This window comes from Protomyctophum bolini, assembly GCF_963924005.1.
Source record: "Protomyctophum bolini genome assembly, chromosome: 14".
NCBI lineage: Eukaryota > Metazoa > Chordata > Actinopteri > Myctophiformes > Myctophidae > Protomyctophum > Protomyctophum bolini.
In genome coordinates, this window is record NC_137875.1 from 6,212,211 (window position 1) to 6,234,462 (window position 22,252).

Sequence of the window (22,252 nt, forward strand, 5' to 3'; positions counted from 1 at the left end):
ATTGAATTTAGTTTTTATTCATGAAAATGTTTGCTTTTTTGGGAACGTTATTTTGAAAATGTTTTGAAATGATAAAAAATAAAAATAATAATAATAATCAAGGGACCCATAAAACGTGTCCACGACCCACTAATGGGTCCTGTCCCGCTGTTTGGGAAACAGTGCCATACCCAATAGGTATGGCAATACCCAATAGGGTTCTCACCATCCCTCCCACATTGTTGGGCTCATTGCTGTTCCAGTTGGTGTACAGTACTGGACTGATACCGTCACACCATCCATACTGGTTCTCCCACTAAAACATCCGACAGGCCAATCCATGCTGGGAGCTGCAAGTCCCTGAGATGGCTGGTCACGAAGTCTATTGAAGAGAGGAACATGGCAAAAGTTACCCCACTGATCCGCTTTCAACGTTTAAATGAAGGGATTCATTCATTATTTCGCTCTCGCTGATCGCCTTACCGTTTTCATATTGGCTGTCAATTACAGCCAGATCTCCTTCCTGTGCCCTTGCACAAGGCGCGAGCATAGGACCAGTTGGCTTTAATGTCATCCTTTTGTCCTCTGAACAGGAAACATTTATTGTTGAAACGCAGCCAACCTGCAATCACAAAGACAAAGGCGTTATTATGAAAAGGAAAGAACTCGGGCTAGTGTTTCACAAGACATTAGATTTTGGTGAGCTACAGATTGAGCTGCATTTATTCCAGCTGATTTGTTTGATTGATTGATTGACACATTTTATCTTAGAGTACAGTACAGTATGTTAATGCAATGTACTGTAACTAACACAACTGCAGTGATTGCAGCTGCATGAGCTCCCTGCTCTTCTATTGAGATGGCTCAGTGGCTCAGTGGTAGAATGGCCGGTAGAACAGCTATACCCAAGCATGAGGTTCCCAGTTCGATCCCGGGCTCCACCAGAGTTAGTGTCGAAGTGTCCTCCTTGACCTTGAGCAAGACGCTGAACCCCTAATTGCTCCCGGTGTGCAGGTTAGGTTGGTGCCTTGCAAGGTTTCCTCTGCCATCGATGTATGAATGTGTGTGTGAAAGGGTGAATGTAATGCCCAATCTATGTAAAGCGCCTTGGATAAAAGGCGCTATATAAATGCACCATTTAGTAGGTACAACTGGGGGACAAGAGGAAGCTTAATATTCTGTTTTAGCTTAGCAGTATACATTTTGGCGCTCGCATGGGAAACCTGGGTTAAAATCCCCGGTTTGGACATTCGGTATAGCTTAGGGATTGCAAAATGAATCAAACAAATTACGTTTGTGTGCGCATGATGTGCTTGTTTACCTGTAGGACAGTTGCCTTCCCAAGGCTGTGTAGGTGGCGGAGGGGTGTGGATGTCTCCAGGGTACTTCTTGCACACATACCCTGCTCGTATGCCACAGTTCATATCATTCCACCCTCCTGAAGGAACAGACACGTACAATAGAATGAACATCCAGGGCTATTCATTAACTCTGTCGTCCGTATGTTGGGTATGTCAGGTGATTTTTAAGATTCTTACATTTCTTTTTTTCTAAATCTCACTAAGTATACAAGAATAGAGTGTTGCAGTCCCACCCCCTTCGAGGGCACCAGAAGAGAATTTCCCATTCATTTTCCCATAGACGTTTCAGAAAGTATTTATTTAAAGACCTTTAAGCTGTGTACAACACTTATTTTTTTTTGTTTTTCTTCTGTCAAATTATTTGTCTGGCCCAAAAAAGTTTGCTTATTGTCATGATTTGACATCATCCGAGGTGGCTTTGTCCGAGGCTTTAACGGTCTTTAAATAAATACTTGTTGAAACGTCTACGGGAAATTCTCTTCTGGTGCCCTTGTGTTGCCCTTAGTAGCGGGACTGCTGCGTTTAAGAGTTTAAGTGATAACACTGGAGTCTCTATTCTGGCATGTAATACTAAGATAATTTACAAGCTTACAATACGATGCATTGTGAGCTTGTACATCTGCTATTGTTGTCGTACAACTGTGTCTTTTAAGCACGCGTTACTGCAGTGAAATATGTTCTCCGCATTTGACCCATCTCTTGGAGCGGTGAGCCGCAGCCAAGGAGCGGTGAGCTGCAGCCGTGCCGCGCTCGGGAATCATTTGATTAGTAGATTTGACCCCCCAATCCAACCCATTGATGCTGAGTGCCAAGCAGGGACTGACCCCCCAATCCAACCCATTGATGCTGAGTGCCAAGCAGGGACTGACCCCCCAATCCAACCCATTGATGCTGAGTGCCAAGCAGGGACTGACCCCCCCAATCCAACCCATTGATGCTGAGTGCCAAGCAGGGACTGACCCCCCAATCCAACCCATTGATGCTGAGTGCCAAGCAGGGACTGACCCCCCAATCCAACCCATTGATGCTGAGTGCCAAGCAGGGACTGACCCCCCCAATCCAACCCATTGATGCTGAGTGCCAAGCAGGGACTGACCCCCCAATCCAACCCTTTGATGCTGAGTGCCAAGCAGGGACTGACCCCCCAATCCAACCCTTTGATGCTGAGTGCCAAGCAGGGACTGACCCCCCAATCCAACCCATTGATGCTGAGTGCCAAGCAGGGACTGACCCCCCCAATCCAACCCTTTGATGCTGAGTGCCAAGCAGGGAGGCATTGGGTCCCATTTTTACAGTCTTTGGTATGACCCGGCCGGGGATCGAACCCACGACTTCCCAGTTTCAGGACACTCTAACCACAAGACCACTGTCTGGTCATTCAGTGATTCTAAATGAATGAATTGACACACTGTCAGTAGACTATACCTTGACGTCTGTTCATGGACACACAGAACTCCTCCCCGTGAGCATTGTTGGGCTCGCCTGCATCCTGAGTATAGATGACAGGAGACTCGTCCATCCACCTGAGGTTAGAAGTTGTATATTGTCATTCTTTATCATACTACTACTACTACTACTACTAATAATAATAATAATAATAATAATAATAATAATAATAATAATAATAATAATAGCTTTATATAGCAGCATTCAAAACAGAGCGTTAGAGTTAGATCAAATCCATTAAAAACTATACATAGAATATTTAACACAATAAATAGAGTAATAAAGCAATGGAAACTGCAAGTTTTCATTCATTAAAATAAATCTTTAATCAAATCAATGATGATCAATGATCAAGTTTTACTCTGTAAAAATTGTGTTTTTGTTTGGTGAAATTATACAAAGGTGATCTTTATGAGCATTAGTGGTCAATACAATCAAATGCAATGCATTCCCAAAGAACTTACATGGCTTGTCCATCTGTAATACCAAACAATACCATTCCAATCCACGCTGCAGAGACCTCGCCTGTCCCCACCTGGAAAACCAACAACACAACATTTCAATCATAACATTTCATTATATTTCTTGCTATGAAATACATATAGGTGTATGGGCAATTGATTGTATAGAATATGTCTCTGGGCATGTTCACACTGTCCTCCTTTTAAAGCCAAGCTTCCCTATTCTGGGAGTGAACATTCTGTGAAAATAGCAGATCTACAAGCTCAGGACACATGACATGATTAGATTAGATTTTTGGTGAAGAGTCGTGGGGCCCTAGTTTCGTCAGTGCTAAACCCTTTATCCCTAAACTTCTTTGGCTTTTTTACAATTATGTTTTTCATAATTGTAAAAACCATTTAAACTTTAAATGGTCAAATACTTGTTTACATGAAACCTTATGGGAAATTACCAAAAGGCTTTGAAGATCCAGGTACCCAAAGGATTCTTCATCGATGGCCTCATCTGAAAGACAGAACACAGAATATTACTACAGTGACCACATATAGACCACAAGCTCTAAATGCGTTCCTCATTATTCACGACTTGCGGTTGATGTCATAATGTCCGAAACCACCAGTTGCCCATGCATGGTATACTATACTATTGGATTTATTGATTAACTGAACTGGCCGGGTGGGTGTTTCTGCCCAAATCAAGTGCATGGCTGGTGTTCAGCTGCACAAGCCCACATCCTTTCAAGAAGTAGTGCAGCTGAACACCAGCCATGCACTTGATTTGGGCAGAAACACCCACCCGGTCAATTCAGTTAATCAATAAATCCAATAGTAGTATACCATGGCATGCATGGGCAACTGGTGGCCCTGGGGCCACATGTGGCCATCATCTTAATTTAATGCAGCCCCCAGGTTGATTTTATTTCAGCCGTTACACTTTATTTCAGCTGCTTTAATTTCTTCAGTCTATATTAGTAGCTTAATGATTAGTATTACATTTGTATTGTCTCTGTGAGTGGAAATATAGTGGCAAAATATGCCCACACCAATGTAGTAGAGTAGACAGTAAATATTGTAACTGCCAGTGACAGTTGGTTCTGCAATAATTTCTTTAGTTCCTGTAATTTGGTATACTTTTACTTTGACACCTCCTGTTACCTATCCATATATAGCTGAAGCCTGTTAGCTTCACTCACCTCAGACCAATAGACTCATTTCACACAGCCAGACTCCAGAGTGAGCAGAGGGAGAGAGCACCAGTGTGTGTGTGTGTGTGTGTGTGTGTGTGTGTTTGCACCAGACCACACGGTATGAAATGTTTGACTGTTTATGTGACTCTTATTATGTTTGTACTCTTATTGATTAAGCAGTGTTGAAGCCTGTGACATTTGCAGTGGTAGAGAACTTTTAGTGACTGAAGTTGTCTATTGTCTACAGTGCCTGTCCGTCACACTATGTGTAAATGTGACCATCGGTGACTGTTGATCAGCCCCACAAGCAGAACCCAAATGTAGTAAAGTTTCTGACACTTTTATGACTTTACCCATTGGGTCCTGGTTCACGCTGGGCTGCCACCAGTTATGCACACACAAATACAATGTAAACACGTAAAGAGAAAAGATTCTGCGCGGTTTTACGATGTTTTTTCCTGTGCTGGCTTACGAATGTGCGAACTATAAGTACCTTACATACCTCTGAGAAAATCTCCTGTGTCGCGGAAGCTGTTAAGTATTTTTAATCCATGTTTGATTAAAAATGTCGCTTCTTCCTACCTTGTTTATTGACACCTCATTGTACCGCCTATCTGGCTAGCTAGTGGAGATATAGCTATGACGTAGCCGGCACAAGCCAACCGCACATCGGGAGGCGGTACAATAAACGGTAAATAAACAAGAAGAAATCAAAGCGACATTTTTAATCAAACATGGATTAAAAATACTTAACGGCTTCCGCGACACAGGAGATTTTCTCAGAGGTATGTAAGGTATTTATAGTTCGCACATTCATAAGCCATAACAGGTAAAAACGGCGTAATACCGCGCAGATCGACTAAACGATGAGTTTGCTTAGGTCCACGTTCCAACAATCGCATTAGAAAATTTTGTAATGTCCAGGAACCCTACGCAAAGCTAGGTCCAATCATAAAAGCTTTCGGAGGGTTCCGAGAGGGGCTAACTGTTGATGTGCCCTGAGGTTCAAGTTGGTTCTGCAGCCCTTTAGCACCCTCGATACGCGGAGTGAGGTATACATGATTATTTATTTGTCTAGTTTCCATTTGGAGTATATCATTCATGATTGGTTTTCGTTTGGTTGTGGTACTTTTTGGTTATTGTGCATTTTCCTTGTCTTATAATTGAAATGACTTGAGTTTTGTATCACTGTATTTATAATTGACCATAAATTAACCATTTTAATTGTTGATTGTACTGCCGAAGTGACAAGTTTAATGCACAGATTTTAGTAGTGAAACTATATGAGATTATTTGATTGTAAGTAACTGTATTTATTCTATATCCTTATAGTTTTCACAGTGTTGGAACAATAAACACACCCGTCGAGACCACCCAAACTTGTCATTCTTTCATCAATCGAGGGGCAGCTACAGTAATGCTTAATTGGGTCGTCCACTCACAGTTAACAGTCTATGTATTGAGTTTGTGCTTGAAATGTACTGTCATTCTGCAAACTGTTAATAAATATTTCAATCAAACAATAACATCATGAATTGCTTTAAACAATCTCCTCTCTAGAGTGCAAACATGAAATAGAAATCACCATAGACATATATTTGTATCCTTTTAACCCAACAACCATGACATGTAAGTTACTGTGTTAATGTACTATACCCTTTAACAAACAAGTATTACACCAAGGTTTAACTGCTTTAAATGTACACTTTAGTCCATTCATTCACGGTTATCAAGAAATAAAGTCTAAACCCATCTATTCATGTATTGACGTTTACCTGAGGCTTCTCAAATTGTCTGAAAATGGATCGTCAGAAACGCATTCACTTCAAAGGAAGGCTATTTAACGCGAGGTAACACAAATGCAAAAATAAAGATATTATTGCAAATAATACAAAGCAGCAATGATCAACTGTACTGTACCTTGTGTTCTCCGCCAGGTGCTTAAACAAAATAAACGTTTGGTTGTTTTGTAAACACTGAAGTGTTCCTTTGTTGGCGTAGTTGTTTACATTACTCCGTCCCAGTGTCATATCCAAATGGTACTCTTACTGAACCACTTCCTTCCAGTCCAACGTTGAAAGTCCAAAGGATAGATTGTCCCAAAAGGCGACAGCGCCCTCCTCTGGCCAGGATGAGTAACTGTAGGGCCACCTATGGCTTGTAGATCAGCTATTTAAAAAAAGATCTGTATATTATACATGTCAAAACTTTAAATGAGACATACAGCATTTATGTACTTTTATGCACATTTTGAATTCCGGATTTTTACTTGTAACAAAGTAATAAGTATACATCTATATTGCAGTATTGATGCCATGATACTGACTTCAGCAGTACCTACTAAGCCTAGGCATGTGGTCTGCTGCCCTCTAGTGTTGGTCCACAGAACTCACACTAAACTTGTGTTGGTGTAAACGCACAATCTATGTAAAGGTGTGTGAATGTGTGAATGGGTGAATGTAATGCACAATCTACAGTATGTAAAGCGCCTTGGATAAAAGGCGCTATATAAATGCACCATTTACCATTTTAGAAAACGTAGACATATGGGACATTCTGCATAATGACTAGTATATAGAGGGTATGCACTTGCATATACCCGAGTGGCAAAATGCGTGACAAAGTGAGTTTAATGTCATTTATCATCGTTTTAATGCAATCAAATGCAACCTTTCTGTTCGGATGAATGGGCTGTCAAGGCCACAAGGTAGTTGTTTTGCCACTCAGTAGGCGTTCCTGGATAAACTTCCAGTCACACGCATATACCCTCTACAGGCTCATTTTACTTTTGGTATACACATGAAGTACATTTTGATGCCAATATACTGTTGTACTTTTTATTCAAGGTCATTTTGAATTCCACCAGTGCTCCTTATCCTTCCTCTCATGACTTGCACGTGCATACGTGCAAGCTTTTGCATGCGTCCGACGTGTTCGTCACGCACTGCGCACCCCGTCAGGAGGAAGGGGAGGAGGAGGAGGAGGTAGCGTGTAGGTGCTCCGACTAAGTCTAGAGCTTCCGAGATGGTTGACGAGGGGGAGAAGGAGGTAGAGGGGTTCTTTTTCCTTTTGGCCTACGTTCGGGCTGACAGAGGTTATTATGGCTCCAAGTGTGGGGTAGGGGTTCCGTCACGTTCCGTTCGTTCGTCATGCTGGTTCGAAGGGGTGGGTCAGGCAGGGTTAGGGTTTTTGTACAGGGGTCCCGCCGGGGGGGTCCGGAGAAGAGACCGGGGGGAAGTGTCTGCGCAAACAAAGACGTGCACCGTACACCCTTCCGGGCGTCCACACTGAAAAGACTCATTGCTCGCCATTCAACTACACCGGGACCCTATGTTCCGAGCAAGCACGGACCGGTCCCGTTTTGTTATATTGTTATTATTCCTGTTCCTCCTCTTCTTTTCCTTTTCCAAAACCGGAGGGAGACTGGTGAACGACTCGTGATGAGGTGAGGGGTTTGGGGTTGGGACAGGGGGGACAGGGAATGGGCCCATCCATAGTGTAGTTCCGCTTTTCTGGTTCATGCATGACAACATGAATCTACTAGGCTGATCAAACAACAGTGTATGGACCGACTCATGGGGTTGGGGAGTCGTGAGCCCCCCCTCCTTTTTAAAGGGGGCTTTTTAGACTCCGGGCAGACGGTGTTTTTCCTTTGTTATTATTTCCCGGAGTGAGTGGGGTGGGCCCCGGTCGAGGGGTGAGAAAGGCATGGGTTAGGGAAGAGGGGAGGACATGGGCCCGTCCATAGTGAAGTTCCGCTCTTCTGGTTCGCGCATGAAAACGCGAATCTACTAGGCTGAAATCAAACCACAGTGTATGGACCGACTCATGGGGTTGGGGAAGGGGGAAAGACATGGGCCCGTCCATAGTGAAGTTCCGCTCTTCTGGTTCGCGCATGAAAACGCGAATCTACTAGGCTGAAATCAAACCACAGTGTATGGACCGACTCATGGGGTTTGGGGAAGGGGGAAAGACATGGGCCCGTCCATAGTGAAGTTCCGCTCTTCTGGTTCGCGCATGAAAACGCGAATCTACTAGGCTGAAATCAAACCACAGTGTATGGACCGACTCATGGGGTTGGGGAAGGGGGAAAGACATGGGCCCGTCCATAGTGAAGTTCCGCTCTTCTGGTTCGCGCATGAAAACGCGAATCTACTAGGCTGAAATCAAACCACAGTGTATGGACCGACTCATGGGGTTTGGGGAAGGGGGAAAGACATGGGCCCGTCCATAGTGAAGTTCCGCTCTTCTGGTTCGCGCATGAAAACGCGAGTCGAAAAAACGCGCACAGGCGCACATGCATATTCACACCTGGACCTGTAAATTAACAACACAAAAACTAAGGCACTGGTGTCCATGGTCCAAAATGATGAGAAACGAGGCTAACTTTTTTTTTCAAAATTTCAAAAAACATGGGCTATAACCCATCGTTTTTGTCATTTCGTCATTTTTTTTGAATGCTCAAAAATGATGAAAAACGGCGCGCTATAGTATGCCGTACCATATGGGCTATAGCCCATGGTCCAAAATGATGAGAAACGAGGCTAACTTTTTTTTTCAAAATTTCAAAAAACATGGGCTATAACCCATCGTTTTTGTCATTTCGTCATTTTTTTCAAATCTTCAAAAATGTTGAAAAACTGCGCGCTATAGTATGCCATACGATATGGGCTATAGCCCATGGTCCAAAATGATGAGAAACGAGGCTAACTTTTTTTTTCAAAATTTCAAAAAACATGGGCTATAACCCATCGTTTTTGTCATTTCGTCATTTTTTTCAAATCTTCAAAAATGATGAAAAACGGCGCGCTATAGTATGCCGTACGATATGGGCTATAGCCCATGGTCCAAAATGATGAGAAACGAGGCTAACTTTTTTTTTCAAAATTTCAAAAAACATGGGCTATAACCCATCGTTTTTGTCATTTCGTCATTTTTTTCGAATCTTCAATAATGATGAAAGATTGCGCGCTATAGAATGCCGTACGATATGGGCTATAGCCCATTAGCCCATGGTCCAAAATGATGAGAAACGAGGCTAACTCTTTTTTTTCAAAATTTCAAAAAACATGGGCTATAACCCATCGTTTTTGTCAAATTGCGGAATTGCGGAAATTGCGGATTCTTTTTTTCATTTTTTTCAAATCCTCAAAAATGATGAAAAACGGCGCACTATAGTATGCCGTACGATATGGGCTATAGCCCATGGTCCAAAATGATGAGAGTCTAATTCATGGGCCTTGGAATAATAATTAAAAAAAAAAAAAAAAAAACGTTTAGTTTTTTTTTTTTTTAGAGAGAAAGTTACAGGTATGATGTGCACGATATATAAAGTGCTAGTTATCATAATGACAGTAATCAGGCATAGTTGTTTCTATAGGGCGAGGGGGGCAGCCCCACCCCATGGGGCCCGCGACCCGCAATTTTATTTGCGCACGCATGAGACTGGACCATGGTCTTATTCAAAACTTATTTATTATCCTGCTACCCTAATAGACAGGGGGTACATGAGCACATGGCCGTTCATTCGTGCTCTATCTCCGACCAAACCACACTTCCACCACACATCTCTCTATGCAAAATAAAACCTGCACACTCCCACAAAACATATAGACTACATTGCATTCGCCAAAAATGTCTTATTTACTGTTTAAATATTACTTTTCTGACCTAATAGACAGGGGGTACATGAGCACATGGCCGTTCATTCGTGCTCTATCTCCGACCAAACCACACTTCCACCACACATCTCTCTATGCAAAATAAAACCTGCACACTCCCACAAAACATATAGACTACATTGCATTCGCCAAAAATGTCTTATTTACTGTTTAAATATTACTTTTCTGACCTAATAGACAGGGGGTACATGAGCACATGGCCGTTCATTCGTGCTCTATCTCCGACCAAACCACACTTCCACCACACATCTCTCTATGCAAAATAAAACCTGCACACTCCCACAAAACATATAGACTACATTGCATTCGCCAAAAATGTCTTATTTACTGTTTAAATATTACTTTTCTGACCTAATAGACAGGGGGTACATGAGCACATGGCCGTTCATTCGTGCTCTATCTCCGACCAAACCACACTTCCACCACACATCTCTCTATGCAAAATAAAACCTGCACACTCCCACAAAACATATAGACTACATTGCATTCGCCAAAAATGTCTTATTTACTGTTTAAATATTACTTTTCTGACCTAATAGACAGGGGGTACATGAGCACATGGCCGTTCATTCGTGCTCTATCTCCGACCAAACCACACTTCCACCGACCCGGTGAATTGACGATGCAATAGTTCAGAACTTCAGATGGTAAGTGAATTTCATGCACACATGTGAAAATGTGTAGTGACAAATACCCAACATCGAGACTAACCCAATTTACCCAAAAGACACCAGTATGTGAAAATATAATTTAATATTTTCTTATTACTATCACAGAAGTTCATTTTCTGTTACTTTTAATTGCTGTTGAAAACATTAAAACCTTCACTATTTTGAAGAAAAAGCAACTGCTTAGGGTCTTGATACAAGTAAATGTTGTTAAGATTTCCCACAAATCCCTTTGAGAACAGCCCAGATAACACCATCGACACATTTCTATTCAATTCAAGTCCTCCAAAGTAAAACAGACCTCCATAATTCAAGGCTACGTAGCGTTCGAATGGGTCCACGTTTTCAAAAATGATCCTCTCCTCGCCCAGGGAGACCTGAAGGATGGTGGTGTTCAAAGACAGGGAAACGTGATGCCACTGGCCGCAGCATAGCGAGACATTTCTGAATGTTACGGGAAGGGACAGTCTTTCTCCGAGATTAACCGCTACTTTCAGGAAACCGTTCTCAAGGCCAATTGCGAGGTAGTCATCTTCGTGTTCTGCCTTTCCCATCCACATGATCACGCTGTCGTTTGTGTTCGAGTAGAAGCTGAAGGAAACCTGTGTATATCTCAGATCTCTGATGCCGAATTTTGGGTCCTGGTATTTCACATACGAGTTTCCGACAAACCTAAGGGTACGCGTGCTGGGCATTTCTTCCTCGCAATACCTTCCCTCCCGTCCTAAGGGGCACATGCACTGGTATGAGCCGCCCGCGTCCGGAGCACACAAGGAGCCTCGTCTGCAAAGGTGATTCACACAGTTCACCGACTGGTTACACACCGGGCCGGTCCACCGCGCGGCGCACGCGCACGCGAACGAGTCCCCGCCCAGCGCCCTGCAGTGGCCTCCGTTTCGGCAGACCTTGTAACCGCAGGTCGTCCCGTCCCAGTCGCCCACGTTGGCTCCGTCGAGGGCCCCGTCCTCCGTCAGCTGCAGCTCCCGGCCGTTGACGACGAGCTCTCTCATGCCACCGGTGAAGCCCGACGGCTCGTCTTCGGTCGCATGGGGAGAGACGGCGCTCAGAGAGGACACGCCTCCGACGAAGACGTCCGTGGCCACGTCGAGGGTCGTCATCATGCCCTCGGCTGCGGGAGATCTGACTTCTCGCCCGTCCAGGGTCAAGAAGCCGTGGTGACCGGCTCTGCCCGCTCTCACTCTGTGCCAGGTCCGGCCACTTAGGTCCACCCTGTCGGCAGACCGTAACACGTGGGTGCTGCTGTCGCCCAGATTATAGCGTAGCTGTACAAATCCCGATGTCAGGGAGAGGCAGAAGAAGTCTCCTGTACAGTATGGGGGGGAAAATAAATGATGTCTAGCATTCATTATCATCAATAAGTTAGCTGTATAACGTGTGTGTGTGTGTGTGTGTGTGTGTGTGTGTGTGTGTGTGTGTGTGTGTGTGTGTGTGTGTGTGTGTGTGTGTGTGTGTGTGTGCGTGTGCGTGTGCGCGCGCGCGTGTGCGTGTGTGTGGGCCTTTGTTCGTCTTCTCCTACCAAAACTCAATGTTTGCACAAACTTTACCATGCACAACACCTACTGCATGCCTGTCCAGACATATGTTCCATCCACGCAAATGTCATAATTACTGTACAGTTTGCATTTGCATGAAATGGTTATGAAATGGGGTTATTGCGCATAACATTTCACGGGATGCAAATTACATCACTGCACACACACACACACACACACACACACACACACACACACACACACACACACACCAGCATCAGTCAGCAGACTGAGCACAATCGAGCATAGTTGGTGTATGATGTAAAGATCTTTTTTTCCCCCTCATCCATTACCTGCCCTGGCATTGAGGTGCTGTGCAATGTAGACAAGGATGCCATCTGCTGACAAAGGCTGGAACTGCAGCTCCAGAGCGGTACTGTGTCTCACGCTCACAGGCGAGAAGGACATCCAGGAGGACTGGTTACCGCTGAAGAATGGATCACTGATTGTCACAGCTGTGTGTATGGGGGGAAAGAAAAGAGACGTTTTAGTGGGCTAACCCCTACTAAACTTCATTTTTATCAGAACCACCACTAAACACTGGAATATTTCAACAAATGTAATGATATTCCATACAAAGAAATCTCATCAAAATATATAAGTATAGGCCTACAGCAAAACATGGCAACTTGAGGTAATCTTCTTTAATGTGTGTGTGAGAGACAGAGACACCATCCTGCCGCACGTACTGGCCTTGTTATAAAGAATAAAACATACATACGTAAATGTATATATATCCACCTTCTGTCATTTATCTTTCCATTCCCATAACATTACACAGCAAAACATAGCGTATTTTGGACATAATTCGAATGGTGATTAATCAGGATTAACCCATTTTGGGGCGGGAATTATTTGTTAGAATTATGTCATGCTTTAGCTATTTTTGAAAAATCGAAGAACGACTGACATAGAAGACATAGCTTTTTCAGAAAACTGTCAGGATGTAGAGGAACATTTTTAGAATCTGATCTTCAGATCAAAATGGGTCAATTCATTTCTAAGCTGTGATTAATTTTTTTTTTTTTTAATTAACGTTTGACAGACCCTACATTTTCTTTTCCATCATAGTCTTATAGTCAAAGACGAAATTGAAATCAAACATTTCTCTGGCTGTGACCTACCACCGCTGAAGTGCCCTTGGACAAGGCATTGAACCTCTATACCATGAAATGTTCTATGAGCAGGGCCCTGGCTGTAAACGAGTTCTTGAGCTTAGTCCAGTTACCCTGCAGGGTAAACACGGTACCTTTCCTTTCCTTACCTTGGCGGCAGTGCAGCCCGGCGCGCCCCAGGGGGCAGTGGCAGGTATAGCTGCTGGGGAGTGGGATGCAGGTGGAGCCCGGAGCACACAGGGGAGGGGGACGGTGTTCCACGTCGCACGCAGAGACCGTCTCGCTGCACAGCGCTCCTTTCCACCCGAGCGGGCACTGACAACTAAACACACAGAGAGAGAGAACACAAAAAAGAAAAATAACCTAGACTCAGCACATAATATATCCCCGCTTTATATATATATATAATATATACCACTGGTTTTCCTGCTGTGTGTTTATAGGTTACTGAGATCAGATTCTAAAAATGTCTTCTACATCCTGACAGTTTGACAGACAAAAAGCTATGTTTCTATGTCAGTCGTTCTTCGATTTAAAAAAAATCACACACGTGTGAACTGAGTGGTGCAATTCCCCCCCCCCCCCCCCCCCCCTCTCTCTCTCTCTCTCTCTCATTAGAGACACAGCACTACCCCTCCCTCTGTTTCTGGCGCCCCCTACTGGTATAAATCAGTAACATACTCAGGCTCATGTGCACAGGTACACATGTAGGTACGTACACGGACATTGCTGGTTGTAGGAGTGGTTGCACCACTCAAAAAATAGCAGACCTACAAGCTCGTAGCACGCCACTCGGTGGCGCGCTATGAGCTTGTAGGTCTGCTATTTTTCAATAGCTAAAGCATAACACAATACTAACACCAAAAGGGGTTCCCGCCCAGAATGGGTTAACGGTGTTAACCCATTTTGTTATGTATTTGTGGCCATGGCACCGCACTCATTTCTGATTGGCTGACAGGTGTCTGTGTTGTTAACCCATTAAGACCCGAGGCCTACAAATATGCCTTCAAAATCAGTGGTCCTCACAAACTGTTTCGTGGGTTAGGGGTGTATTTGGCCGCGGTCCCACGGAGCACTCCGCATCTGATTTTGTTTTGTGCGAGAGACCCCCAGAAGAGAAGATTAGTTTGTCTAAAATGTTCAAAAATAGCAGATGTAGAATGTGATGTGATGATGATCACCGGGTCATTGGTCATGCTCGTAGGGTAGGCTATAGCGTATATTCTGAATTTAACTTTATACTTACTATACAGATGAACCAGAGTCCACACATCTTCCTCCATTCTTGCATGTGATCACGTTGCATGGGTCGACCCCACATTGGCCCACACTGCGGCCGAAGGCAGGGTGACCCTCGGGCTGTCCCAGAGCCCGGAACGGCCCGTCTCTTCTGGTCCGGAACCGCACATCAAAGATGCACCCTGTGAAGGAACACACACGCCCAGCAGTCAGTTTCTACTCCACTACATCTCTGAGTCGAATACGATACTTTTACTCCACTGCAATTCTTTGAAATCTTTAGTTACTAGTTACTTTGTATTAGTATTAGTCACGTGTATTAGCCAGAGTGTAGAGTAGGAGAGTAGCGACACACTTTGATCTCGCCGCAAAGCGGGTGCCTATGGGCTATAGTTCCAAACATTGCTCCTATGGCTGGAACTATCCCATTGAGATAGAATGGGCACTTCCGCATTCCATTGTTACAATGGGAGCCAACGCTATAGACTCGAGCGTCGCAGTCCCACCCCCCTTTCAGAACGACGAGTGGCCCAGGAAATGAATCCCAGTGCATTTTGCCCATAGGTTTTCTTAAAGTATTTATTTAAAGACGGTTACGCCGCGGACAAAGCCAACTCGGATCGTGACAAATCATGACAATGAACACTATGTTTTGGGCCGATCAAATAATTTATAAGAAGAAAAACAAAACAAATAGTGTTGTCTCCTGCCTTCATTTTCTTCTTTCTAATGATTTGACGTTCTATAGCGTCGCCACTCTCTTACTGTATTACTCTGGTACTGTATTAACCCATTCTGACCTGAGATCAGATTCATACGAGGTTTCCACTTGGACACACTGGTCTGATGAACCCATTCTGACCTGAGATCAGATTCTAAAAATGTCAGTCGTTCTTCGAATTTTTCAAAAATAGCAGACCTACAAGCTCATATCGCGCCACTCGGTGGCGCGATATGAGCTTGTAGATCTGCTATTTTTCAATAGGTAAAGCATAACATGATGCTAACACCAAAATGGGTGCCCGGTCAGAATGGGTTAAACACTTGAACCCTATATGAGGGCGAACATTCAGTGAACATTGCAGGTCTACAAGCTCACACACACAAGGTGTCGTGTTTTGACTCGTCATGAGTTGTTACAGTAGATTGGCTACTAGCGGACCCCGGGTGACTCCGGTCAACTAAGTACACATACGCGTTTAAGTGTAGTTAATGAAATGCAATGCAGAATTCATTATCCCATGCTTGTGTTGAGAACAATTTTCCAAACCTCCCATCATTATTAAATCATTATTCTTGAAGTCATTTTTACGGAAATAGGACTAATTTTATTTTAAAAAGAAATTAAAGAAAAAAACGACTTTGAGCGCAATCATATTTGCCTTTAGCTGAAAAAATATTTGTTTTGGCCCGCGTACCTGCCTGAGCACAGGGCCTACAATAAATACAAGGCCTGAACACAACACACACACACACACACACACACACACACACACACACACACACACACACACACACACAGCCACACACAGCCTCTCTCTTCCCTCTGCACTGCATTAGTCATTGGCATAAACAGGATGCAGGGGAAATGTCATGTTCATTCATGAATATTCATGGCATGATGCCGTCTGTCGACTCTCTGCAGTCGAACAGACTCAAGTGATGGCTGCAGAGCTGCAAAGATGCGTAGTCTGCCGACGGGGAGGATACAGACGGCTTAGTTATTTTGGTTTTAACCTATTTTGACCCGAGATCAGATTTAAAAAAATGTCTTCTACATCCTGACAGTTTTCTGAAAAAGCCATGTTTCGTTCTTTGGTTTTTCAAAAATAGCAGACCTACAAGCTCGTAGCGCGAGCCCGAGTGGCGCGCTATGAGCTTGTAGATCTGCTATTTTTCAATAGCTAAAGCATAATATAATGCAATATAATAAACACCAAAAGGGGTTCCCGCCACAAAATGGGTTAACCACAGATTTTGGGCTATGGAAACGGTTTAGAAAAATGCGCTGTGTTGTTTCTGCATTATATTCCACGTTAATTGACTCATAAATAACTGGAATTTTGGAAATTGGAATATAAAGCCTCTCCACCAATTTATTTTTATCGACCTCTGAATACAAAATAATCTAATTGTTTTTAGAGAAGGATTCTCAGTGGAGTTTCAATAGCATGATTAGAAGAAAAAAAAACGTCAACGTCAGAAATAACTGACTCTGGGATTCATTAGTTTGTTTTGAACCCGACGGCACACAAAGGCCCCGGGGTTTCTGTCAGACAGTTTGACACGGTCATCTGCATAAACGCTGCTCAGGAGATCGCAAAAAACAAACGCCAGAGGTATTTTAATGGACGAACTATAGCTCATCACAAGTCAAAGTGTCACATTTGCTCGCTGTTATTTCATATCCAGTTTAAAACAATTAACGCAGACAAATGTTTCTCTCCACCATGGCCACACACGGCGGCCTCCTCATCCGTGCTACCTCTCTGCAAGGGGAGTGCGGATTGGATGTGTTGATAAGTGGCTAGTGGAGTGCATTATCGGTGTGTTCACTGCCAGCCATCATGATTAGGGCTGCAGGAAGGTCACACGGATGTGATTAGATGCTCGTGCGTTCTCATTACGTCCCCGAGGCGGGAAGCTTCCACTGTCGTCCACCACCCGTCCACAGCCTCCCGGCCGTCCCCACTCAGGTGGTGCTCTAACCCATTCTGACCTGAGATCAGATTCTAAAAATGTCTTCTACATCCTGACAGTTTTCTGAAAAAGCTATGTTTCTGTGTCAGTCGTTCTTCGATTTTTTTAAAATAGCAGACCTACAAAGCTATGAGCTTGTAGATCTTTTTTGGTGTTTTAAGCATTACGTTATATTTAAGCTATTGAAAAATAGCAGATCTACAAGCTCATAGCTTGTAGGTCTGCTATTTTTGAAAAATCGAAGAACTGACATAGAAAACGTTTTCAGAAAACTGTAGCATTTGAAAAATAGCAGATCTACAAGCTCATAGCGCGGCACCGAGTGCTGCGCTACGAGCTTGTAGGTCTGCTATTTGAAATGAAAAAAATTGAAAATGTGGCGCAAATCTTGGGATATATATTCTTTCAGAGCGAACGTTTTAAACTCAAATCATTGCTTCTGGGGGGTCCCTGGAACTACATATTTTCAGATGAGGCCAATTACATATCATTTTTGGGGTCCTTGACAGGAAATATTGAGCACTACGGATATAGAAGGTTTTTCAGTAAACTTTTAGGATTTAGAAGATTTTTTTTGTCCTCAGGAAAGAAAGCTGCATGTGGGGGAATTATTCCGTTTCCACAGCTGATTTAAGATTAACCCATTCTGACCTGAGATCAGATTCATACGAGGTTTCCACTGGACACACACACACTGGTCTGATTAACCCATTCTGACCTGAGATCAGATTCTAAAAATGTCAGTCGTTCTTCGATTTTTCAAAAATAGCAGACCTACAAGCTCGTAGCGCGCCACTCGCTGGCGCGCTATGAGCTTGTAGATCTGCTATTTTTTAATAGCTAAAGCACGACATGATGCTAACACCAAAATGGGTTCCCGCCCAGAATGGGTTAAAATATGCTGACAGAGAGATGAATAAGGGAAAAAAAGATGATCAGAACAAAAAACACGGGAGAATTGCCCAGTCTCCGACTACTAAACCTTGTTCAAATATTAAATCTTATCTTGTTCATCTCCGCTGGATGCGCCGTGATATTTTACAATAACAAACATCGGGGCAACAACAGAGGGACTCACTATACCAAAGGAGGTTATATGATGATATTCACGGTGGTTATCATCATCGCATTTTTATGGCGACATCGCTATGCTGCTCTGCACGTTGGGAAGCGCAATGGATGATTCCTGGAACGACCGTGCTTACATTAAGGTCACCTGGGAGCCAAATGGAAATGATATTGATGATGACAAAGATAATTTGTATGGCACTCGTGTCCAAGTGACTTGTGAGAGCCCGGAATTGGATTTGCACATAATGCATCCAGCATCTTTAGGGGACGTGAAGTGATTAAAGGGTGCAGCTACAATCATCCTCAAAGCTCTGTTCTGGGTCTCACATACAGCCCCTGTAATCCTTCCATTATTACAAACCTACTCGCTCTGCCAGAGGAGAATAAGGGCTGTTAAGAAGTACTGGTTGGTGCAGTCTGCTCTGCAGCAGTGTTGATTTTGACGGCACATTTTGATTTAGTTTTTAAGTCATATTAAGTCATCTGAAATCTTTTTAGTTATAGTCTAGTTTTAGTTGACTTAAATACCACGCAATTTTTAGTCGTACTAAATCTACGGTGGAATTCCGTCGAAAACGTTGATGCCTTGATGGGGTCGTAAAATGCCTGATTTATACACTTGGTTGCATGCTGAAAATAAGCTGCAAACCGAGCCTAAAAATGACGTATCTTTTAGTTATACTGGATCTCTTCTCCACTAGTCCCTCCCTAACATTTTTAGTCTATAGTTTTTATTTGTTGACAAAACTGTCAATATATTTAGTCTTAGTTTTAGTCATCATAGATAGAAAAGGTATACTCGACGAATATTCTTCGTCGTAGAAATCAACACTGCATGTGAAGTGATTAACCCATTTTAGGGGGGGAACCCCTTTTGGTGTTTTAAACATTGTTATAATTTAGCTATTGAAAAATAGCAGATATTTTAGAAAAATCGTTAAAATGTGCCTCAAATCTTTCAGAAAATTGTCATGATTTAAAAGACTTTTTTTTTTTTTTTTCGAAGTCAGGCCAAAATGGTGCAGCTACAATCATCCTCAAGAGCCCCTGTAATCCTTCTATTATTATTACAAACCTATACTCTCTCTGCCAGAGAGGAGGAGCTGTTGGAGTACTGGTGGAGTCTGCAAGCGTAATAATAAATAAGTCTGCATGAGCGTAACTTACCCTGGAATCCATTGCGGAACCTGGAGCCAGGCGGCAGCAGCTCGTGAGTGTACTCGTTATATCCACCTATATACACCTGGTTGAAGACGTTGAGGCCCACTAGAGGAGCAGGAGAGGAGCCCGTCCGGTTGCGTTGTCCATCAACCTGAAAGAGGTACAGAATAATGCCTCGGTCGGCACTGAACAGACAGAAATCACAAACAGACAGACCAGCTCAGTGGCCTTGTGGTTAGAGTGTCCGCCCTGATGATACTGGGAGGTCGGGTTCGATCCCCGGCCGGGTCATACCAAAGACTCTAAAAGAAATGGGACTGGCAATGCCTCCCTGCTTGACACTCGGCATCAAGGGTTGGATCGGGGTGTAAGTCCCTGCGACATACTATAGTGTCATGTCCAGGGGGTGTACTTGTACATCAAGCTGCCTCACGCTACAGAAACAGGAGATATAGGCTACTTACTCATTGAACAGACAATGCTCTTTAAAGATGGACTGCCGTGATTTTACTTTGTGTATGTGTCTGTAAATGTATAAGTCTAAATGTGTACGTCTAAATGTAGACGTCTAAATGTAGACGTCCAAATGTGTACGTCTTCTCTTATGGGGGTCCCTGGCATATCTTTTCAAATGGGGGTCCACAGGCTAAGTAGTGTCAATTTGGGGGTCCTTGACATGAAAAAGTTTGGGAACCACTGCTTTAAACACTTTAGCACTTTATGAACATGAACAAAATAGATTGGTCCCCCCTGGAACTCCCTCAGGTACCCCTGGGGGTCCCCGGACCCCACTTTGGGAACCACTTGTCTAATAGACCCCCAGGTGTGGTTAGAATATTCAAATATGTCTTCCCTGTGTATTTTTGAAAGCTGAATTAAAGCCTTAATTTGAGTCAAAAGGCCCAATCGAAAATACACCATTTTTGTAACAACACAACCCCGCCCGTATACTTAATTAACTGGTGGGTGTGGCCACATAAACACATATTTTTTATACTTTCTCCTCTTAGTATAATCATAGTACCTAAAAAATACAAAAAAATGGGTAGTTCACCCGCAGGAGTCTCTTCTGTGTCTCCATCGGGAACCACTGCTGGTCATCTAATTATTGGATTAGGAATGCGACAAAAACTAAACGATATCCATGAATTTGAGTAATTGAAAGAAAAAAAATAGAATTGGGTTGAACTATCCCTTTAATTGGTCAAATAAATCACGCAATCAATTAAAGCACCTTCAACCATCCTGTGCGCTTGGACCTCCCAAAGTGAACGGTGTGTATGTCGACCTGCCGGTTCAGTCGATCACTGACGATGGTGGCCACGCCCGATCCCAGGTTGAACTTGTGAACTATCCTGCCATTCCTTATCCCCAAAACCAGGAAGTCATCGCCATCATTTCCTTCAAGAAATAAAGAAATACCTTATTATGCTATGAACATTGAAGTATATATACACACAACTGAACAATTAAATATGTAAGTTTGACTTCACAGAAAGATTTCACTTTTTCCATTTTGAATTACGCTGCTTTTATTTTCAATTACGCGACATTAAATTTCAATTACGCGACTTTAATTTTCAATTACGCGACTTTAATTTTCAATTACGCGACTTTAATTTTCAATTACGCAACTTTAATTAGTTGAAAAACAGCTTCTAACCATTATTTGACACTGTTGGTTGTTGAGAAACAGCTCCTAAAACATTATTTTACACTTTTGGTTGTTGAGAAACAGCTCCTAAAACATTATTTGACACTTTTGGTTGTTGAAAAACAGCTTCTAACCATTATTTGACACTTTGGTTGTTGAGAAACAGCTCCTAAAACATTATTTGACACTTTTGGTTGTTGAGAAACAGCTCCTAAAACATTATTTGACACTTTTGGTTGTTGACACTTTTGGTTGTTGAAAAACAGCTTAAATTACACTTTTGGCTAACCCTACATGAATTGCATTGAATTGAATGGGAATTGAATTAGGCTATGGGGTGTTGTGCTAATTAGCTTATTTCAATCGCTCAAAATTATAATTTCTTTGTATATATCCTCTCTTCATAATGTAAATAATATCCCAAGCGGCACACTTTACTACTTCTTTCGATGGAAATAAGCGAATTAGCATAACACCCCATAGCCCCATTCAATTCCCATTCAATGCAATGCAATTCATTGAGGGCTTATGGTATAGGGAAAATAGCCAATAAGGAGTTTTTGCTAAAAAAAAACACCTGGACCTCTTTGGTGGGGACGTAACAACTACAAAGAAAGGTAAGAAAGATAAGAAAGTATTCTAGCATGGACTTCTCCTTTAATAGGTGAATTGCTCACATTTAATCCTCTTATTTTCCTCACTCTTTATTTTTCCTTCTTCCTTTCCTTCCAGGTGTCAAAGATATTATGTTCTCACCTTGTCCTCTCTGTCCAGAGAACAGAATGAGGTTGTCTCTCGTGGCGGAGGCGTCGTTAGACAGCGTGAGCTTCAGCTGGAACTCGTACGAGAGGCTGAGGCTCGGCACGGCCGTGTACGCCACGAACGACGTGGAACCAAACTCGTCGTTTCCGCTGAACCGGGCGCGGGTGATGTTGATCGCTGAAACCAAAGAAAAAAGGGGGAGAAACAATTAAGG

General features: G+C 43.1%; 1 protein-coding gene across 1 annotated transcript; it reads right to left on the bottom strand.

Moving 5' to 3' along the window:
• Positions 1-265: 265 nt before the first annotated feature.
• On the bottom strand, positions 266-6,592 carry LOC308328145 (macrophage mannose receptor 1-like). Its single transcript, XM_080781866.1, has 7 exons — positions 6,355-6,592; positions 3,700-3,752; positions 3,251-3,321; positions 2,766-2,863; positions 1,301-1,417; positions 463-601; positions 266-361 (listed from the first exon to the last, which is right to left on the bottom strand). Exons 3-6 carry the CDS (start codon positions 3,283-3,285, stop codon positions 480-482), a joined length of 372 nt encoding a protein of 123 aa, XP_080637992.1. The 5' UTR covers positions 3,286-3,321; positions 3,700-3,752; positions 6,355-6,592; the 3' UTR covers positions 266-361; positions 463-479.
• Between the last annotated feature and the right edge of the window lie 15,660 nt (positions 6,593-22,252).